Raw genomic sequence first — 22,689 nt, forward strand, 5'->3', positions numbered from 1 at the left:
ACTGCTGAGGCAAACAAGTCTTTCCAGGACTGGTAGCTCTACATTTAAAATAACCCTGTGACTTCTAACTTCCTTGTGATAGATTTCGCCATGTGTTAATTCACATTGAAAAGTGGTTTGGTCTCATCACACAGCAGCTGAAAAGGAGGTTCCCACAGTGGTGATGTCCCTGGCCTTCAGAGCCAGCGGCACAGAGAGCAGTAGCTGGGGATGGAGCTCATCCTAACAGGTAATGCTCGGGAAAGGGGCCGCTTTCGTTATTTATTGGTTTAGTCAAAGACGACAGCAGCAACCAGGTCTCGGCACAGAGCGAGGGGAGCACGTTCCACTGCAGCAGGAAACTGGCACGTTCTTCCCTCGGGCCGGCGGAACCGCTCGGGCTGGGGCGGTGCGAGCCCCGTGCCGGGCCCGGGGCTGCGGTGCCCATGGCTGAGCCCACGTGTGGGGCAGAACGCTGGGAGCCCATGGCTGTGCCCACGTGTGGGGCAGAGCGCTGCGGTACCCATGGCTGTGCCCACGTGTGGGGCAGAACGCTGGGAGCCCATGGCTGAGCCCACGTGTGGGGCAGAACGCTGCGGTGCCCATGGCTGAGCCCACGTGTGGGGCAGAGCGCTGCGAGCCCATGGCTGTGCCCACGTGTGGGGCAGAACGCTGGGAGCCCATGGCTGAGCCCACGTGTGGGGCAGAACGCTGGGAGCCCATGGCTGTGCCCACGTGTGGGGCAGAGCGCTGCGGTACCCATGGCTGTGCCCACGTGTGGGGCAGAACGCTGGGAGCCCATGGCTGAGCCCACGTGTGGGGCAGAACGCTGCGGTGCCCATGGCTGAGCCCACGTGTGGGGCAGAGCGCTGCGAGCCCATGGCTGTGCCCACGTGTGGGGCAGAACGCTGGGAGCCCATGGCTGAGCCCACGTGTGGGGCAGAACGCTGGGAGCCCATGGCTGTGCCCACGTGTGGGGCAGAGCGCTGCGGTACCCATGGCTGTGCCCACGTGTGGGGCAGAGCGCTGCGGTGCCCATGGCTGAGCCCACGTGTGGGGCAGAACGCTGGGAGCCCATGGCTGAGCCCACGTGTGGGGCAGAGCGCTGCGAGCCCATGGCTGTGCCCACGTGTGGGGCAGAACGCTGGGAGCCCATGGCTGAGCCCACGTGTGGGGCAGAACGCTGCGAGCCCATGGCTGTGCCCACGTGTGGGGCAGAGCGCTGCGGTGCCCATGGCTGAGCCCACGTGTGGGGCAGAGCGCTGCGAGCCCATGGCTGTGCCCACGTGTGGGGCAGAGCGCTGCGGTGCCCATGGCTGAGCCCACGTGTGGGGCAGAACGCTGGGAGCCCATGGCTGAGCCCACGTGTGGGGCAGAGCGCTGCGAGCCCATAGCTGAGCCCACGTGTGGGGCAGAGCCCACGTGTGGGGCAGAACGCTGCGAGCCCATGGCTGAGCCCACGTGTGGGGCAGAACGCTGCGGTGCCCATGGCTGTGCCCACGTGTGGGGCAGCCCTGGGGCAGAGCGCTGCGGTTCCCGCGGCGCCGGCTCCATCCCCGCGGCCCCGGGCCGGTCCCGGCTCCATCCCCGCGGCCCCGGGCTGATCCCGGCTCCATCCCCGCGGCCCCGGGCCGGTCCCGGCTCCATCCCCGGCTCCATCCCCGCGGCCCCGGGCCGGTCCCGGCTCCATCCCCGGCTCCATCCCCGCGGCCCCGGGCCCCTCAGGCGGCCCGCCCCCCCCCCAGGACGCCCCCTGGCGGCCCTCCCGGCCCCGGGCGCGACCACCGTCCGCGTAGGCGCGTGCGCGGGGGCGGCGCGGGGCCGAGGGGCGGGCCCGGCGCGCGGCTCTCGCGAGAACGCGAGGCTATATCAGCGAGGGGGCGGGCACACGGCTTCCTTTAGTGCGCGTCCGCCCGCAGCGCAGCACCCTCGGTCATTCGCGCCCCGGCCCCGCGATGGAGGACAGCGCCATGGACATGGAGAGCATGGGCCCCCTGCGCCCCCAGACCTTCCTCTTCGGTAACGCTCGCCGCGCCCGCGGCCGCGCTCTCCCGGGGCCCGCCGGCGCCATCGCCCCCGCAGGCCCCGGGGCCGGGCGCCGTGCGGACGCCATGCGGGGCCGCGGCCTGTGGCGGCCGAGCGTCACCGCTGTGCGCGGGGAAGGGAAAGGGAGAGGAAAGGGGAGGGGGCGCTGTGGCGGGCCCGGGGCGCGCCGCCTTCGTTCCCGCGCGTTCCGCACGTGGCGCGCTCCGCGCACGTGGCCGGGCCCGTCCCGCTTTGTTCCGCGCTTTGTTCCGGTGCCGTTCCCAGGGACGCGGCGCGCCGGGCGGAGCACATGGCAGCGCCCGCGGGCGGAGCACGTGGAGCGCAGCGCGCGGCCCCGGGGCAGGCCCGGCCGCCCACAGCGGGGCACGGAGCCCGGGACGCGCCGGCGGCGATGGTCTCACCCTGCCGGGCACGGACGGGCCGCGCGGGGAGCTGCGTGCTGGGCAGCAGGCCGCGCTCGCTGGGGTTTTCCTCAGCCCACGTGTTCGCTCCCTGCGTGCCCGGAGTGCCGCCGCTTCTCTGCGGTACCAGGCCTGCAAGCAGCAAAGTGCCCTTTAGCAAATACTTGCGTCTTCAGTAAAACAGTAGGCTTATCATTAAATTGTTTTCTTACAGGCTGCGAGCTTAAAGCGGATAAGGAATTTCAGTTTAAAGTAGATGATGAAGAAAATGAGCATCAGTTGTCTCTTAGAACGGCAAGTAGCGTTTGTTTTTCACACTTTCCATTTTAAATGTAGTGTTGTGCTGTGATGCAAGACCTGAGTTTTTTAATGTACCATCTATTTCTCCAATTGTAATTCTACTGATAATTGTTATGTAAATCTGTTTAAAATAATCTCTTTTCGGCAGTGGAGCATATTCCTTAATTTCAGATATTTTCTGTATTGAAAAAGTTTCTCCACTGATGTTTCATTGTTGACAGCAAGCAAATGCAAGACTGGAAAAGGTTAAAAATCAACTTACAGTGGGCTGAATGGAATTTATGCTAAGTGGAATTAAATGCCACACTATACACTCTGGCATCCCTAATGCACATAGTGCAGATGCTGCAGGAGCAGAGGAAAAAGGACAGGTTTGTAAGAGTCATATGTAGGCACACTTGTAGACTACTAGAAACTTGATTTTGAAACCATTTCAGTGTGTTCCCAAACATAATTCCAGTTCTTTTCCTTTCCCAGAAGCAGATAAAATAAGTAAATCCAAATGAGAGGGTAGAAGGTTTATGTTTTGGTCCGTTGTCCTTGGTTTGCCCTCTCCAACGATGTAACTGGGGAAACCCCATCTTTATTTCAGCTAATTCATCTAACAGACTTCTGGGCAGTTCTTGGATGTGTTCTTGGAGCTTTCTGGTGTCACACAAGTCAGATACAGTCTGGCTTTTGTTCTGGACTGACCATGTTTTTTTGGGTAGAATAACAATGATAGGCCTCATCTTAACTGACAGGAAACTGAAGAGTTATAGCATCTCTGTTGCTTACTGCCGTGTTTATTAAAATGCAAGGAGATGCTTTGATACCTGGAAGCAAGAGTCTTAAAATTCTGGGCTATATCCTACAGCAGAATTGCTTCCTGGAGGTCATTTGCATAATAATGATCCCCAAGTAACATCATCTTCATGATGTTACTTAAAATACTTCTGTATTAGTTATGTGAGTCATGTGTTTTCCATCTTTGTATATTACAAAAAGTACAGTCTGGGCTTGACAATGAGTTCTGTGCATTTGTTCTTGATTACAATTCCTTGTGATGGAAGACTATAACAATAATGTGTAGGGCAAGTCCACATGCAGAGTTCTTGTATCTGAATGTTTGTTTTGCAGATAAAATTAGTGGTACTTGGATTGTATTGTTTTACTCAAAGCTCCTTTTCTATTTATTTATTTATTTTTTTCTTGTAGAGTGGAAACTTATGTGCCTCTGCCTGGAGTGTTCACACTCACATCTTGTGGGAGTCTGAAAGCTTTCTTAGTCTGGGCTTTAGCAGGAAACACAGAACATTGTGCACTCTGTTGGGAAGAGTTGTAGTACAAGGGACACTTGGTTTTCCCAGCTTCTGCAGGTAGTCCTGTCTGAGAGGCCCAGGGTTCAGGGAACTGGAATTTCAGACCTGACCACTGGCTGTCACTCACTTGTCTCCTTGCAGCTATGAGTTTTGATTCTTCAGAAAGTGCCTGACTCATACTCAGACTCTTACTCAGGGATGCAGGCACTTTGGTTTAGCAATGCTTTAGGACAGCAGTTCTCAGTCCGCGGTGAATTCCAGCAGAAGTCATGTGCATAAATCACAGTATTCAGCTGAACTTGAGTCCCCAGTGAATGTCAAGTAAACAAAGGTGCACAGTGTGGTAAAGGAAAGCAATTGGCAGTTGAAATATGGCAGGAAGGGGAAGAATATAGGCTGTGATTCTGTAGAGGGAAAATGTGTTTGTACTTCCTTCCTTGGACCAGCTGTAGAGCTGACTGAACTTGTCACTGCCTCCTTAGTGCAGTGATCCAACAGCAAGTGACCTGATTTCACCGTCATCAAAATCTGCCTGGAGGGAGGTGCACTGTGGAAGTTTGTCTTGTAGAAAAGGCTTGGGATGTAGTCTGATGGAATCATTCGTAGTCAGAAATGCAAATTCCAGTACTGATTGATGCAGAACAGTAAATGGCATTTAAAAGATGTAAAAATATTTGGGAATATGCTCAGACTGCCCTGTTCTTGACTTCACAGGTTACTTTAGGAGCTGGAGCCAAAGACGAGTTACACACTGTAGAAGCAGAAGCACTGGACTATGAAGGCAATCCTACTAAAGTAGTACTGGCATCTCTGAAAATGTCAGTGCAGCCTACAGTAAGTGCAGAGACATGGGAAAATCTACTATAAGTTTGGTCTCTAGTGGGAAAAGCTGGAGATGGCTTGGGTCAGCTGAGTTTCAGTGGAACTGAACAGTGTGTTCAGAGAAGTGTCTGTTTCACTGGCAGTAAGTATAAACTTTTTTTTGTGCCTAGTAGAGTTACTTGAGTCATCTGGAAATAATTGGCTTGTTCGAATTACACATTTTTTAAGTGCTAGTAATTATGCATGGCATCTGTATATATAGAAATCTAGGCATATGCAAGCAGATGCATCTTCAGGTTGTGTTCTTCAAACATGGGATGAGAACAATTAGTTTTTTCTGCAGATCTCAAGCTCTTAGGCAACTTTGAAGATTATTGCTACTCTGTTGATATAAGGGCACCCTATTGTATGTTCTGCTGTCTGGAATGTAGTTTGACTCAGTTGCTGATATTGTACAAGTAGAACTACACAGTGCTGGGGCAGGTGGGATGGATGATGTTCAAATTGACATTGCAGCCAAGTAGGAACAAATGTGTTCTGTAACACGGATAAGCACTGAGTTGGTGGCTTGCTGACCCTGAGCTGACTCCGACGCTTGCAGAATAGTCTGTTGAATGGCAGCTTGCAGTAGCTGTGTTAGCCATGGAGTCTCCAGCTGCTGCTGCTCATTTCCACTGGGCTGGGGTGTGTGTGGAGTGCACTGTGCCTCGAATATTGGACTGAATCCCAGTGCTTTGTCCCACAGGTTTCATTGGGCGGCTTTGAGATCACACCCCCAGTGGTGCTGAGGTTGAAATGTGGCTCGGGGCCAGTGTACGTCAGCGGTCAGCACCTCGTAGGTACGTATGGCTGGAGCTGCTGTGTCCTGCCACTGCAGCCTGGCACCAGCAGGGCTCAGGGATGTGCAGCTGTGCCTCAGGCAGTGCTTCTGCTGCTGTTGACCCTCTCAATCTGAAAGACACAGCCTCCATGCCATGAAGTGACTGTAGGACAAAAGTTCAGGAGTGCTTGCATGCCCTTGCTTGCCACTTGGGTTTGTAGGGTTAAGGGGCATTTGTCAGCCTTGCAATTTCAGTTCTGATTTTTCCCCTTAGAAGGGGAATTTGGTGTTCCACTGTATGTAGCCTTTCTGCTTATCAGCTGAGTGGGAGAAGACTGCCCATAAAAGAGTTCTAATTTTTAACAAAGCTAATCCAGGACTAGCCTTCTCCTTTGTAAATTGTCTTTGATCTTTCTCTCTGCTAGTTTTCAAATGTATCTCCTTAAGAATGGAGAAAACGTTCTTAATGACTTAATGTCTGTGTATGAGGAGTGTTCCAAGCAGTGTGTGGGTGCCTGTTCACCTGGTTTGGATTTCCCTGCAGTATCTGTTTCAATCAGCTGGAAAAGCTCCTAGTCGGTGGCTAGGTCACTAGGGGGGAGGCTTCCTGCTGTCAGTTCAGCACCTTGGCCAGACAAAGCTGCTCAGTTGTGGGTGATGCTCTTTGTTTCTTACTAGCAGTCTTGCTTTATGCTGTTAAATGAGGTGAGGTTTTTACACTGAACTTTTGCTTTATTAGCATTAGAAGAAGAACCGGAATCAGATGAGGAGGAAGAGGATGCAAAAATTGTTAATGCTTCAACAAAGAGACCAGCAAGTGGAGGAGGCAATAAGACACCACAGGTACATGGATTGCAGTCACCTTGTTCACAGCATTTTCTGTTAGTTTGGTGTTAGTGCTGCCTCTAGGAGGAGGCAGTTAGATGCCTTGCCATTGTGGCAAGGATTATTGGATCATGGATTATTTTATACTAAATTACAGAAGTGTAGTAAAGTACAGAAAGTCCCTGAAGTTCTGCTGGAGGGATAGATATAATGGCTGGTTTTGTGGAAATTGCGTGCCCTGCAGTAAATGCAGGTTCTGGTGTAAACATCAGTGTAGTGCAAGAGTGTAAATGCTGATTAAAATGCTATACCACAGAGGGAAGGTTCCTATACTCAGAGGATATCAGGGAATTTCTCAGGAGCATTGGACTTGGCAGCTGTAACTTCAGGTTTAGCTAAAGTGATGGGGAAAGGACCTTGCACTTAGGTCACAGTTGTTTTGGATGGCAGTAGCACTTCATTACCACAAAATGGTATCAACACTTAACACACTTTATTTTTTAAAGAAAAAACCAAAATTGGTGGAAGAGGATGAGGACGACGATGAAGATGAGGATGATGATGATGAGTATGTATTGTTTTGATAATGTATTTTGAAATACAGGGCTAATTTTCAGAACATGAATTGTGATATAACTGGATGCTAAGTGAAAAAGCTCCTATATCTTGGCTAAGGAAAAAGCATCCTTGCCTTATTTATCTACAATGCTAGCTAAATTAACTTTCTTCAGATATTTCATACTGGGCTTCCTGTTACTCATTAACTTCTAATTGTAGTAGTGGAAGTCCCTAGGATATATCCCTTCAGTATTGAAGAGGAGGGAATACATTTAACTGTTTTAAGGGTAGTGCTTGCCCTAGCACTTAGCCATGTGTTAAAGTAAACTGGAAAGATTGCTTCCTTCATTAATAAAACATTTTATTGGGAGGGAAGGGGAAGATCAGTTCCTAATGTGAATCTTGAGTTATGGTGAGTGACTTCCTTTCTAATTTTAGTGATGAGGATGACTTAGAGGATGATGAGGAAGAAATTAAAGCACCAGTAAAGAAAGTAAGTGGCTGATACTGTGATACAAGAGTAATTGGGCAGGTAGTCCTTTAAGTCAAGGACTTTGAGCACAGCTCTCTGAAATGTGTGAATGGGGGGATGTATTAGGTTTAGCTCACTCTGTGTAAAGAAATAGTAGTGGGAGTGAGAGCACTTGAATGTGAATGTGCACCCATCCAGTCTCTGTTTTGTTTGCTTGGCTGCAAAGGGGTGACTGGGTCTTACCAGTACAGGGATGCAGCTGTCAGCCTGGGGTGGGCCTGGATGGCTGCTGGGCAGCAAATGAAATCCTGCTCCAAGGAGTTGAGCTTTGCATTCCAGTCCTGCATGCTGTGGAAAGCACCTTTCAGAGACTTTTGCAGTAAATAACTGTGTGCCCTGGGAGGGTTGCCTGCAGGCAGGGCAGTGCTGGGAGGGAAGTGCTGATCCATCAGGGCCATCTGCTGGTGTGCTCAGGGCAGGGCAGCAGCACAGGGAGGGAAGGCATTTGCTGAGATGTGTGTGGTATCATGTCCTGTGCACATCCCAGACAGTATTTCTGGATGAAATGCCAAATGAGGTAATGGTTGTGTTACAGAAAAAAGGCAGCACTGAACGAGGTCATGGAACTGCATTGCCACCAGGCATTAATTTTAAAGCAGTATCTGCCCCCAGAGATTGCATGTTGATATAAAAGGAAAGGTGATCTATTTAGGGAAAACACAGTTGGAGTCTCACATAGTTGTATGGTATTATACCAGAGCTTGTACCTGGGGGTGTTACTGTTCTGCACCAAGAGCTTTTCCTTTGGGTTCCTGTAACTTGCTGTGTTGAGTTTACTTGCAGTTCATCTAACAAGGCAACTTGTGTACTTGCTTTTCAGCCTGTTCGTGAGGTTGCAGGAAAAAATATGCAGAAAGCAAAGCAGAATGGAAAAGACTCTAAGCCATCCACACCAGCATCTAAATCAAAAGTGAGTGAAAACAGCTGAGTAAAACAAAAATTTATTCCAGTGGGGGAGTTTTCTTGCTAATGGTAACTTCAAACAGCATACTAACATACAAGTTAGGTTTTTAAGTCTTAATATGAAGCAAATTGACTACTGTTCACTGCTTCATATTCTCTGTGAAACTCCAAAGTGATCAATGTGTACTTATAGCAGTCAGGATGTGAAATAAGACATAGTGCCCTTTGGGAATATTGGCAGTTCTTTGGTTTGAAACACTGAAGTGTATTTTTTTTGTGCAGCACCTTGTACAAGAGGGTGACTGCCAGGTGTGTTTCCACTGGAGAGCACTGGAGGTTGCTGCTGCCAAGGTGGCTCTGGTCCCACTGCAGGACTGGCACTTGTCAATGCTTTGGAATTGTGTCCTGCTTCTTGTGCAGCTTCTTCTTGCTGCATGTGCTGAGACATGGTGCCAGGAAGGTGCAAACAGAAATGAGCATGGGGTGCAGGGCAGGACAGCATCTGCAGGTGTGCCTTTTAAAGCATGACCTCATCTGGCTGCAGATGTGGAGTAAACTCTGAATCACTAAATATTTTGGCTATTTTAGGTTTAATTTCTATTCAAAGAGCTGTGCAGACACCTGCTCAGAAGCATAATAAGATACCAGCTATGCTAACTGTGATAACTCCAGACTTAAAAACTGTTTTTCATGCTTCTAAGGAATGTGTGGGAAGCATGAATTTAGGTTTTGTGACTTTCTGAAAGCTATACGATCTCTCTGATAGCTAGTTTTGTAAAATTTATCTTATGTTGTCTGTAGCTTTGTGTGCAAGTTACTAATGAAATGAGTGATCTTTCAGACTCCAGATTCCAAGAAGGATAAAACCCTGTCTCCAAAAACACCAAAAGTCCCTCTGTCGTTAGAAGAGATCAAAGCAAAAATGCAAGCATCTGTAGATAAGGTGAGTTTTTGGAAATTAGATTTCTCAGTCTTACTTTTACACTTTACAGATGAGAAGAATTGGATGATTTAAGAAATAGTTACAATGCTGATTGCTGTGCCCTTACTATCAGTGTGTGTTGTTGTTGAAGCTTAGAGAAATGAAAACACTTTTGGGGAAAAGAACCTCTGTGCTCGTGAGAAAGAAAATGACTTTATTTGTGTGTTTCTCCAGTAGTGCTGATTAGCAGTTTGGTATTTCTTGGTGAACCTGTGTCTGTTCAAGTTACAAAAAAATAACCAAAACAAAAAAACAAACAAACAAAAAAAACCCAAACAAAAACACAGAAACTCTTTGGTGATATTTATTGTAAAGTGGAGTGAGTTCTCACATGCTTGGAATGCCTCGGCCTTGAATCACTGTGTCTTGTAAGGCTCAGTAACTTCCAGAAGAGGGAGGTAGGTGCTTGTGATAGGAGTTGAGGCACAGCTACAGACCTGGAAGGATTTGCCTTCTGGAGGGATCTGGGGTTGTTTCCCCTCAGTGGGTGCTTCATCCATGGAGGGTTCAGGACAGTCACCTGCTCTGGTTACAGTTTTGACCACCACTTGGTGTTAGCACTGTCAGTATTCTTAGCTGCTGTTTAAGTGTAAGATAGAATATGCAGTGGTAGGCTGGTAGGGTGTAGCAGGTGATTGTTTTCCTCCTGAGAATTGCAGGGTAGGAGGTGCATGTGGCAGCAGGGGCTGTGCTGGGCTGGCTCAGAGGTGCTGATGTGGGCACTAGGAAGCATTGTTGGTTTGCTGATTAGGTTTTTTAATTCAAGATAATACACTTTTTAACCTCATACAATGGCAAACAAAGGTCACCTAAAGAATTTGGATCTTCTGTTTAGATCCATAGGTGTTTGGAGGCTGCTTTGTTGTAGGAATGCAGATGGAGACCAGAAGTGTTTAAATACAGGGTGGATGCAGAGTGAGCAGTGGCAGGCTGTGATGGGGATGGAAATGCACAGCCCTGGACTGTGAGCCTGACATGATGGATGGGCCCATCCTGAGAGTCACAATAACCCCTGGACCCTGCTGTGCTGTTTGGAATCACTCACAGGAGTTGTGATCAGTGCTGCTGCAGTGGGAGCACAAGTGGCTGATGTGTCCCTGCAGAGGGGAGTGTGCAGAGCAGACAACTGGCAAAAAGAGCTTTAAAATACATTATCTAGTGCTGAGGAGTGTTTCTGCTGGGAAATGCTGTCTAAGCACTGTAGTAGGAAGCTTAATGTAATGTTTTATCAAGATGGTGCTGGAGCATCCCTTAGGAAGGGAAGGGGTGTCTGCGTTCTATGTGCACAGGACTCCAGCTGCCAGCAACTAACAGCTTAAAAGATCCCTTACTAGATTTAGAGCAGAACTCTTGGCTTAAGTAGGTGACAGGAAGAGAGAAGCATGAGGTAAAACAGTGGCCAAATCCAGGCTGTTTGTTGCAGTATTGCAGTTCGAAATATTCCTCATGTTGCTGTTTCCTTTGAACAGAAATTTGCTGTTTTGTGCAGTGTGTTAAGTAGCAGCTAAGTGTGCTGTCCTAATTGGCATGGGATATTTAAGCTGATTCACCTGAGAAATGGGGAAGTATTTCTCTTGGAACATGTAAAAGGAAATCAATGTCTTCTAAAACAGCATGCTGTATTATTTTCCCTGGAGAAACTAGGAGACAATATAATAAACCTCTATCTATGAATTACTGACTGAGTGTGCCAAGTAGTGTATTAATGAGTAGTGTATTAGTTTTAAAGGATAGGTGGGAGGTCAGCTGATTTTTGCTTTAGAAAGCTGAAAACCTCCTGTGAAGGGTGGTCTCAGGTTATGTGCTGTAGTAAGAGCCCATAAAGTCTTGGACAGCAATTCAGTGTGTAGCCACTTCTGTGAAAAATACCTGGGCATGGTAGGAAAACAAACTTTCTAAAATGGTTTAAAGCAGATGAGTGTAGGAAGTTGCAAGGTGAGTTCAAATTCTACATGTGTTCCAAAGGGGTTTGAGCTTTATAGGTTATTTATTGGAACATTCATTTATTTATTAAATGACCTGCAGACCCTAAAGTTGCCTTTTTTTTAAAATAGGGGACTACCCTTCCTAAGCTGGAGCCCAAATTTGCCAACTATGTTAAGAACTGCTTCAGGACGGAGGACCAGAAGGTAACAGAATTCATTAGAGCTTGTTAAAGTCCAAAAACTTTAATAACCTGACTTAGGGGTTCTTTTCCACTTCTTAATCTTTACAAGCTTTGGACTGTTTCAAAGGGTTACAAACCACAAACAATACTTCAGATTAAATATATGGGAATGGTTTTAAGGGTTTAGTTGGCTAAGAAGGAGAGCTAATATTTTATTACATTTTTTCCAACTTTTATATGGCTGGTAAATTATCTCTTGCTTACTAAACCCACAGAATTTTCCTTTTGGCAGGATATTGGGTAAGGAAATGAGCTGTGGTTTCCCTTGCTGCTGAATCTGGCCACCTAGGCCAGTCTGGTGTTCAGCCCTTTGTTGGGGAGGGTGTCTGGGAGGGGGAGCTGTTTTGTGATGGAGATTGTGGCATTCCTGCTACATTCTCTCCCAGAATCAACTGAACTCTTAAAAGGAGCACAAGCCAAAAGGTGGTACCAGGAAGCAAGTTTCTGAATTAGTTAATACTTAACACAGACTAATCTGAAAATGTGTCTCAGATTTCCCTATCAAAATTCCTCCAAGGTAATTTTTTTGCAATGACAGAATTGCTTATGCTTTCCTGCTTCTCTCAGTGGTTCAGAGTAACCTTGTCTGAAGGACATATGGATCTGTTCCTGAGGGAATGTCAAAAGGCAGTCAGCCTCAGCTCCTGGGGCTGCTGTGGCATTGGCCAGGGTAGCCAGAGTTCAGCCAATATTTGCCTCTGGTCCACACCCATCCCCTCCCTCCCTCACCTTCAGAGAATTCTTACTACTGTGACTAGTGTGAGTAACAGTCTTTAGCAGAAGGACCCAATGTCATGCTTTCAACTTGATTTTCTCTGAAAGGAATGTACTTCTGTTATAATTTAATGTCAGTATTTTATAACTTTAGTGAACTAAAAATAATTTTTAAGAATGGATTTCAATTTCTAACTTTTTGTGTACATTTCCAGGTCATTCAAGCTCTCTGGCAGTGGAGACAGAGTCTGTAAGAAAAGAAGGCAGTTTAAACAGTTCGTTAAAATCTGCAGTCTTACTTCTGTAACCATTATTTGGCTGTTCTTTTTACAAATGCTGAAAGAGCTTTCCCTCCTGTGTCTGATAAATGTCATCCAGATTACCTTGCCAAGAATGTGTTGTCCAAAATGCCTGTTTAGTTTTTAAAGATGGGACTCCACCCTCAGCTTCATGTTAAGTATGTATGGAATGTTTTGATAAGGCACGGTGGTGGTCAGACAAATGGAAATGGTGGGGAGACTAAATATATTGTGGAAAAAATAAAATTTAGTACTTTAATAAAGTACTATTGTTTCTTTTTTTTATGGGTGAGGAGTGTCTGCATTCTGAGGGCTGAAAAAGTTCTCTGAGGAGCTACCTTTGAGTATTTTAGCTTCTTCTCTTTACCAGGTACACATAAACTGTCCTCATGTGTTGTCAGCTTCAAAAACAGCTCCAGTTCCACGAGCTCTGCAGCTACTGAGCACATGATTGGTGAGAAGACTGGAGTGGCAAGCAGGGCTTTATTCTTGTCTGGAAGTGACCACTAATTGTATAATTGCCTAAACCAGCCCTTCCTGCATCTCAGTTCCTGACCTGCCTCACTGCTCTTTGGTTTATGGTTTCTCTCTAACCGCTGGGTTTATAGGGCCTGGAGCTCCACTTGTAAAATGCAATACTTTTGATTTGGGATTTGCTGGCCGTGCTGTTCCTCTGAGGAGCTGCAGAGTCTGATGTTGCCTCTCATAATGACTCCTGGGAGGGTTTTGTGGAGGGAATAATGGGTGTGCCTAGAGAGCTCACTGAGCAGTTCAGAGCCTGTGGGTAAATTCCTGGGAATGCTGAGACTAATCTCCAGCAAATCCTAAAGCTTAGAAGAGCAGGAAGTGCTCTCAGGTCCTCTGGCCTACACGTGATGCTAAGAGCAGAGTTCAAGTTTTGGACCAATCTTGTTATGTTAATTAAAAACCCCATGTGAAGGGAAGCATGGATGTAATGTCTCAATGTTGTCACTTCCAATGCTTGACTGTTCCATCTTGTGCCCAGGAACTGCAGTAATGGGGGGAGACCAAGAATACTCAGAAAACATTCAAACAGTTGTATGGCAACAATTAAACTGCTGTAATCCTTGCTGTGTTTGACAATCTCCACAAGTGACTTGTGTTCTTGCAGAGGGAACCCCCTGAGTAAAGCAGGATGAGGTTTTCCCCTCTTCAGGGGCCTGGACACTTGGGTGCTGCAGCAGGTGATGTGCAGGACATGTGAGCACAGCCTGGCTGGTGCTGCTTGAGCACGAGGAATGTTCTGAGTGTTCTGTACGATTGCTCAGGTGGGATTTGTAAAATTGCCACTGAATTTATTCTTATGTTTGCTGTTATAAAACCCTTAGCTCCTGAAGTTGAGGTGCTGGGTGCAATGGGAAGTAGTGCAAGTCTCCAGAAGCAAACAGTTCTTTTTGGGAAAACAAAGCCAAGTAAGGTGCATGGTAGAGAAGCAAAATGGTGTCAAAGATTCGTTTAAGCTTGAATATAATGGCAGCATGTGAAATGGCAGAGTGTAAGGGTTTGAAATGCCTGTTTTGGTGGGGTTATGTCAATAGATGATGTCATGTGCAAAAGTGAGAGCAGATTTCCCTGGTGAAATAGAGCTAATGGCACAGACAGGCTTATTTAAGCAAAATTGCCCTCAATTTTGGCTGAAAGAAGTGAAAATTGTACAGTAATTTCAGCAAGCAGCTTTCTAGCCAGTAAAATATTGTGATTATTGAAGTTTTAGGGGAGGCCAGGGTGTTGTGTGTCTGTAGGTGACTGACCAGAGCAGGTCTGGGGTGCAGCCTGCAGGAGCGTGGCAGGGGAGGTGGAGCAGCTTGGGCAGCTCTGGAGGAGAGAGATCATGGCAGTGCTGTGCTGAGCTGCAATGTAGGTCAGGCTGTCAGGCTGCTGCTGAACCTCATGGCATAAAAATAACTTCACTTGGCCCTGTTAGATCCCCCCCTGTTCTACAGAGTTTATGGAGTGGTGAGGGGTGGTCACTGCCCCACTCCTGGCCCTGGGGCCTTGTCCCACCCTCTGCTGTTGTGCTGACCACATCTCCAAACCTGGCTCCTTTTGGGAATGGCCATCTGATGACTGGCTGCAGCTGTATCCTTGGATATTCATGTGCAGCTGCCAGCTCTTTCACTTTGAACAGAGCCTCAAAGGTTGATTTTAAAAAAAAAGCTCAGATGTAAAAATACCTGTTGAAGAGAAAAGATAAATACCAGATGTGGGTTTTTGAAGTACTGCTCTTGACTTTCTGCAGAGCTGAAACATGTTCTTGCCATGGTAATGGTGGCAACAAAGCTGTAGTGTTTTGATAGCTGTGCTGAGGGTTCTAAGGCTCTGTGATCCCCATTCCTGAGGATGGCTTATTTGAGGACATGGAGCTCCACAGCCAAGCACATTGCAATAGCCATTGCTATTTCCTCATGCTGTGATGGGAAAACAGCTTGACTTCCTTTACAGGATGGTGAAACACCTCTCCAGGTAACAGTGCCTTCCCCTTTCCTTTGGGAATTTCCCCTACTGCTGCCTTCCCTGTGGCAGCATTGTCTGTCCTGGCTTTTTTCATGTTTCATTTCCTCCTGTGCATGTCCCATTCCTTACAGTGACCAGGTGCCTGGTGTGCCTCTCTGTGTGGGACAGAGGGGAGGCCGCCCAGCTGCATGGGTGTGTGTGACCATGCAGGGCTGCCTGCTGCCAGGTGCTCCTCGTGGATGGACCTCTTTGGTCTTTGGCATCTCACTGCAGGGGAGGTGATGACAGGAGGACACCATCCTGTAAGCAGCTGTGCCTGGTCCCTAGGGCTGGTCAGGAGAAGTGCTTGTGGCTGCCCTAGGTCTGTCCTGGGCTCCTCTCTGCTTGCTCCCCTGATCAGCACAGCTTCCAGAGTGGCTGTGCACAGGCTGTGATGAGTGTGAGGCTCTTACTTTGCCTGTGCTCAGCAATTGTTGCAGCCTTTGGAGAGAAGCAACTGGAGCGTGGCTGGCAGGAGGGTGGGAGTGTGTGTGGGCTGAGGTAATGGAAAGCAGGGCCAGGATGGGTGGTGGTTCTGGGCTCCCTGCCACCCAGACAGTCCCTCAGGGGCTAAGTTTGTGCTCTACCCAGATAGCTCAAGCCATGTCCTGTCTCTCGTGTGCCATGACTGACTGGCAGCCAAACTCTCAACTTTCCCTTCCCTCTCTGTGGAACCAGCACCTAGATCCTTGTTCTCCTCACTGTTTTCCCAGAAGGGCGTTAAAGACTGGATCCCATTTGGAGATGTCAGAAAAAGCTGCAGAAGAATGGGGTGGTTTGGAGCACAGCCCCTTTATTCCTGCCCTTGGCTAGTGGGCAGTAGTTCTGGCAAGCAGCAGCAAGTGCAATCAGTTGTGTTGAGTGAGGTTTGGAGGTTTTGTGATCTGGTATTTATTAAGGATTGCTTTGTCTGAGCCTGGTTCTCAGTGTGAGCAAGGAGAGCTGAGAGTGTGTGATGGGTGCAAGAGAAGGGATGCTGGGCTTGCAGGTGTGGCTGGAGGGTGACAAGGTGCAGCTGTAAGGTGACCAGGTGTGGCTGTAGGGTGGTCAGGTGTGCTGAAAGGTCACCAGGTGTGCTGATGGGCTGCCTCTGGATTGTCTTATGTAGATGGGTTTTAAGCAGTGCCTAATTGGTCCCAAGTAAATAAAATATATCAAATGTTAATTTGGTGTGAGCTGTGGGCACCACATGTATGGCCTGTGTCCAGCTGTATGAAGATGACTTTTGCTCTTCTCCTTTCTTCAGAAACTTTCTCCTCTCCTTCCAGCACTTCTGTAATCTCTCCCTGACCAAGCTGTGAGAGCCTGTATGGCAAGAGGATCCTAGAGAAAACAAGCAAGGGCAATGAATAAAAGGGGAAGAGGTGCCAGCACTGCCTGCTGCTGCCCAGAGCCTTGGCCAGGACAAGGGCACAGCCCCACCCCACTTGAACTGCAAATGGCCAGGAGAGGGAGCTGAGCCAGGCCACTCAGAGCTGATGCACCTGAGTCACCTCAAGTGATTGGTTTGTGCTGGCACTAGAAACAGTCCTTGTTTTAATTGAAGGTAATTTTGTTAGAAGGGTCCTGCAGACTTACTCAACCAATTGCTGGGGCCTGAAGCCTGCTGAGCCTCATCCACTTCTGTTGACTTACTGTATTTAAGAGAAAACATTTCTCTTGCCTGTTTTCAAATTGAGCTTTAGGTTTTACATTAGTTTTGTTGTTTGTGGTTTTTTTTTGTTTGTTTGTTTGTTTTTTTTGTGTTTTTTTTTTAATGAGTAATAATTGCAGGGAGAATTGAAGTTGAAGGTGTATTGTAGCTGTTGAGGTATTTGGCATTTCACCACTGCAGCCACCTTTATCCTGTTCAAGAAACCTGGCCCACTGCTCCTTACATTTGTCCCAAAGCCTGTAACTGTGCTATTTTCCCAGGAATGTCCTTGATGAAAGGCTCCTAGGAGCCCTTTTGGTGCTATTTTCAGGCAGTGAATGTTATCTGGGCCCTGCTGGAGTGGTGTAAAGCTGTTCCCTGGGTGTAAATGTGTGTGAGGGCACCAACAACACTGCACAGCTACAGCTAATGAGTAAAGCTTTCAATTTGATAATAAGGCCACCTCAGGTGTTTAGAACATTCTTCCCTGTTCCTGAAATATTTTTCCCTGTACTTTCAAGTCTTTCCTTCCAATTTTTTACATGGAAAATAAATTTTAACTATTTAACTACACTATGTGAGTGTACCTAAGTGGTCATGGGACCACTAAAGAGCAGGACACCCAGCCAGTCCAGAGAGCACAGGGACATTGGGGGTCTTGGCTTCATTTTTAGGGTCTTGAATTAGGAGAGATGCTTCTACTTGTTCCCTCTAGCTTCATGGGTCTAAATAGTCCTTTCCAGCTCCTTCCCAGTTCTCCATCTTGCCACAGCTTTCTCCTTGCTTAGTTCTTCACTGGTCTTCTGCCTTTCCAGTCTTCTGCTCCTTTCAGTTCCTCCTCCAGTCTCCCCCAGCTGCTGCTGTTGGAGCAGCACAGCCTGTCCCTGGTCTCTAGGAAAAGCCTGGACACCTTTGCAGACATGGTTCCTGCATCCCTCTGCCCTTTCTGGGCTGCTGGCAGTGTCCCTGTGTCCCAGCTGTGGCTGGTGCCCACTTGTGGTGTGCTGGGCAATGTGATCACAGCCCTGCTGTGCCTCACTGGGTGCCTGGAGCTCTGCTTGGAGATGATTCTGCATGCCCCAGGAGAATGGGTCTTCAGAGATGTCTACTGATTTTCCAGGAAAATGCAATGTTCCCACAGATTTTTGTGTCAATCCACCCCATGATGTTTTTTGAATTCTTGCTCTGATGCAAAGTGTGACTACAGTTCCTCTTCAGAAACATTAGTAGAAACACAGATTTTTCCATCATTGTTTTCAGAAAGTGTCCTGTCTCACAGCCCACCCTGAGCTCGTCCAGGGTCACTCATTCACTTGTGCCACCACTGAGGGCAGTGACAGAGGGCACTGAGAGCTCTGTGATGCCACCAGTCAGTGCCTGATCTGCCCTGGCAGTGCCAGCTGTGGGAATGTGGGTGGCCATTCCCATGGTGTGGGGCAGAGGGCAGAGCCCAGAGTGGGGCTGTGGGGTGGGGAGGGATGCTCAGCCCACAGACAGGGCTGGGACAGCTCCATTCAGGAGACTTCAGTCAAAGAGCTTTATGTTTAAGAGCTGTTGAGCTGAAAAGCTCCAAGTAAAGGAAATATTAAGTTTTGAAGCTTAACAGCTTGTGATTTTTTTAAAATTTTTTTTTTTAGGGAAAAGTGAAACCATAGAGGAATATAAATCCAAGGAGCCAAGCCCTAGGATTTAATGCAGTGCAAAGGCTGAAAAGTGGAATTTCCCACTGGTTTATGTAGGGCTATCTGCAGAGGCTGGCTTGTTCTTGCCTCCCTTCAGGGGCATTCTGGCAGCTGCCACATGCTTGCAGAGGGGAGCTGCAGTGGGATCCAGGACAGCCTCTGTGTGTCCAGCCTGTGCTGGACACTGGAGCGAGGTGCTGGGCTGGGGGACACGGGGGGAGCAGGGTGGGGGTCATGGAGTGGGGCAGGCTCTGGCTGAGGGGCCCTGGGCACTGGAGAGGGGCTGGGTACCCAGGAGAGCAGGGTATGGAACCAAGCCACTGGCCTGCCCTTGGCTTGAGATGTCCATCACTGTCAGGAATTTTGTTTGCCTCGTTGTTCTGCTGGTAAAGCACTGGGATTTGTTTATCAGTATGCTGGAGCTTCTAGGGGAATCTGAGGTTTCATCCCCAAATCCCATTGAAAATCCAGGGGGTGTTGCAGTGGAGTAAAACCTTTGTAAACCCTGAAACCCTGCCTGCTGAATAATGCCCACCTCTCTTGGGTTTCTTTTCTCTTGTACAGCAATGATGCATATCTGAGCAAGGGCTGCAGCATGCTAGGCTCTCCCTCTGCAAGGGCCACCAGACATCCCTGTGGGCAGAGCTGGAAGGGATGCTGTGCTGTGCCTCTGCTCCCCAGCAGTCCAGGCTGTCATGGCTGAATCCCAGTCCTGGCTGATCTTCACCACGTTCCTTCTGCCAGACTGTGCCTGAATGTGGTGGGGCTGAGGCTGAAGTCCTGTCCCCCTGGACAGCTCAGGGCTGTTTTGAGGTGGCTCTCATGTCAAATGGCAGTAACTGCAAACCCTCCTTCCCTAAGCATCCAGACCATGTGGCAGAAGTGTTCCTTACCTTGGGATGAAGTTGTCTTTTTGTGTGTAAACTGGATAAAGACAGAACATGCACCACAGCCAGTCTGAAAGTTGTCTTTCCTTTCACCAAGGCTTTCATTTTCAGAAAACCTCTTTGGCCGGAGTTTCTGCAAGGAAAAGTTTGCTGATAGGAGCAACCCAAGGCTGGAGATGCAGATGACTCTACATGGATTTGCTCATGGGCAGCAGGGCTGGGATGTGGAGCTGAACTTGGCCTTTGTGAAATATCAGCCCGGGCTTTTCATTTTAATTTAAATCTTGTGTGCCAGATGCAGCAGGGCCAGATCCTGGCTGTTCCTGCTGGCTTCTCTTTCACATTCCAGAGGGATGTTGGGTGGGAAGGCTTCTCCCTCAAGCTCTGAGGTCCTTGCCCCGTGGGATGGCTCCGTGAAACGCCCGTGGGATGTGGGGCAGGGCGAGGGAAGCTCACTGCACTGCCCTGCAAGTGAAGGGTCAGGCAGCTCAGACTTTCACTTGAGCTGCAAAGGGCAGTCCCTAGTCCCATAAACCAGCCAGGCACTGTAGGACACAGCTTTAACTCAGGCATTTGCAGGGGTGAGGGGAGGGAGCAACCCCAGGGCTCCTACCTGGCCCTGTCCTGCTTTGTAAAGTGTTGGGAACACCAGGCTCAGAGGAATGTGCTGTGCCAGCCCCACACCTGAGCGTGCTGGAAGGAAAACAAACAGCCTGAAAGGTTTTCCAGTGGGCATCAGCTGCTCTGGCTGGAGTTGTGCTGGGAGTGTGATCACATAGGAGCCTTCAGCAGTGCAGCAACAGGTCTGGGTGTGGAGCTTCTAATATCGGATATAGATATGTACACACACATTGACATATATTCATAACAGCATAAATGATATTTAACAGCTGCTAAATGATATTTCTGGTTTTTTCCAGAGACATGTATGAGCTGTCTCTTCTCTATTCTGTGCCCCATCTGTGTTGTTCAGGACTGGTAGTCTGAGATTCACCCAATACTGGTGTTATTCTCCAAGTAGCTATTTGGATATTAAAGATTAAGGGGTTTTGCCAGACTACTGAGGCACAAAGGATGGATCTATTTGGAATACAGAAGTTGTGTGATTACAAATGAATAATTGAAAGAAGAAAACCCTCTTTAAAACAGCCCCTGGTGTAGCCCTGGTAATTCTTGCTGTTTGAGGTGTCCAGGTCCTTCTGGCCTGTGTGGATCCAAGTCCTTCAGGTCATGGCAGCTGTGCTGCCAGCCTGTGGCTCCTCAGCCTGCTCTGGCCAGTGTCACCTGGGATGAGTTTTTCCATGTGTAGCTCACAGCTCTGTTGTAGCTGCTGTAATTTTACCTGCTGTTGGGGCAATTAAAATTATTAGCAGCAGCTTGTTAGCTAGCAGCTTCACTAAGTCCTTTTCTAGCTGTTGAGCTTCCAGCCAGGTGCAGCAGCCCTGGGCCAGCCTGGGTGCTGTGCAGAGCCATCAGTCCCTGTCTGAGGAGCCTTTTCTGGAGGGAGGTGATGGAGCTGCCATGTGGAAAACCTGAGGAGCAGCCCAAGCTCATACCCACAGGTGACTGTGAGGGTTTTGGAGGAGTTACTGCCCCTGGCTTTGCAGACCCCAGTCTGGTGTATGTATCTGGCAAAGTCAGGGGCTGGTGCATGTGGAAATGCTTTGGCTGCCTTTCCTGTGGCACTGAGCAGCACTACCAGCATAGGATGGCACAGACTGGACTTCTGCACCCAAACTGCTTCCAAGAAATGAGGTATTACTGATGATTAGTGATATATGGAATATTTTCACATCTGACTAAATACTGTGATCTTGTGAGTCCCCAAATTCTGTATTGTTCCCCTGTAGGCATCTTGGTGAGGTCAGCTTGTAGGGCTCAGGATGGTGGCTCTGATCTTCTTGGCCATGTGTGAAAGGGGCTTTCAGCTGTGGCAAAGTGCTGTGAGACTGCTGGGACAGGGATGCATGGGGCCTCTGATGCTGGTGGCTTCAGCAGTTGACAGCAGTTTGGGTTTCTGTTTTTTTTTAATAAACTTGCAGATCCATAAGGCCAGAAGTGTGAAGTCTGTTAGATACATCACAGACATATGTTAGTGCTGGAGGTTTTATAAGGACTTGCTTTGATCACTGTTTTAAAACTTAATGTTTTCTGTGCCTCTTGGGCCTGAAACCATGGGCCAAAAAACCCTGTGACTTGACACCTGAAGGCTCCCCAGTGGTGAACTCCAGGGAGTAAAGATGCTGCTTGATTTGTGGCTGAGTGCTGCAAGCACTCGGTCCCTGCAGAGGTGGGAGCAGCTGGGCCCGACACGCTGCACTGATGCCGCTGTTATTGGAGCAGAGACTTTGGAAAGCTCCGAGTTCCCAGCGATGGTTATGTTCTCACTTAATAAGGTGTTAAGTGACGTTGGGTGCTCTTTGGAGAGTTGGGCTATGCGTGGAGGTTAAGGGCTCCTGGCATCTCGTCTGCTACAAACGAGCTTTCAGACAAGAGGAAAGAGTCACCGCACGCAATCAGCGTGTGAAATTTTTTTTCTTAACTTAAAGCAAGCCCCCAAACAGACCAAAAGGCCCCCCAGAGCTGAGGCGGAGGAAGCCCCTGGGCTCTCGGCGGCGCTGCGGCCGCTGGAGGGCAGGCGAGCCGTGCGGAGCGGCGGGAGCGGGGAGCGGGGAGCGGGGCGGGCACGGAGCGGCGGCCGCGGCCCGCGAGGGGCGCTCCGGGGCCGTCCGGGGCAGCCGGGCTCGGGACGCCGCCGGCTCCACCCGTGTCAGTGTACCGGGGTCACACCCGTGTCCGTGGTACCGGCGTTCCACACGTGTCAATGGTAGCGGGGTCACACCCGTGTCAGTGGGGGCTCCACCTGTGTCCGTGGTACCGCGACTTCCACCCGTGTGCGTGTTACCAGGGGTGACCCTTGTGTCGGTGGTAGCGGGGTCACACCCGTGTCCGTGGTAACGGGGGGTTCCACACGTGTCAATGATAGCGGGGCTCCCCACGTCTCCGTGGTACTGGGGATTCCCCTCGTGTCGGTGGTACTGGGGGTTCCCCTCGTGTCCGTGATACCGGGGTCACACCCGTGTCCGTGGTACCGGGGTTCCCCCACGGCCGCTGTGCCGGCGTTCCGACTCCTCCGCTCCCGGGCCAGCGCCGCCCGCTCTTCGGGCCGGGCAGGGCTGGGGGCAGCCCGACCCCCGCCCGCAGCGATTCTGTAAAAATCGCTTTCCCGGCCGGGCGGTGCCCGCTCGGCGCGGGCGGTGCCAGCCCCGGGTCCGCCCGGGCGGTCCCGCCCCGCTCCGTGCCCGCTGCCGCGATGCCGCCCGC

At 49.3% G+C, this 22,689-nt stretch overlaps 1 protein-coding gene across 1 annotated transcript; it reads left to right on the forward strand.

The window, feature by feature from the left end:
• The first annotated feature begins 1,870 nt into the window (after positions 1 to 1,870).
• On the forward strand, positions 1,871 to 12,915 carry NPM1 (nucleophosmin 1). The gene is made up of 11 exons (XM_056502123.1): positions 1,871 to 1,998; positions 2,641 to 2,720; positions 4,742 to 4,861; positions 5,595 to 5,688; positions 6,409 to 6,512; positions 7,001 to 7,062; positions 7,491 to 7,545; positions 8,405 to 8,494; positions 9,329 to 9,430; positions 11,524 to 11,598; positions 12,566 to 12,915. The coding sequence occupies exons 1-11, from the start codon at positions 1,935 to 1,937 to the stop codon at positions 12,602 to 12,604; spliced, it is 885 nt and encodes a 294-aa protein (XP_056358098.1). The 5' UTR covers positions 1,871 to 1,934; the 3' UTR covers positions 12,605 to 12,915.
• Positions 12,916 to 22,689: the final 9,774 nt, after the last annotated feature.

The sequence above is a fragment of the Oenanthe melanoleuca genome, chromosome 13 (genome assembly GCF_029582105.1).
Source record: "Oenanthe melanoleuca isolate GR-GAL-2019-014 chromosome 13, OMel1.0, whole genome shotgun sequence".
NCBI lineage: Eukaryota > Metazoa > Chordata > Aves > Passeriformes > Muscicapidae > Oenanthe > Oenanthe melanoleuca.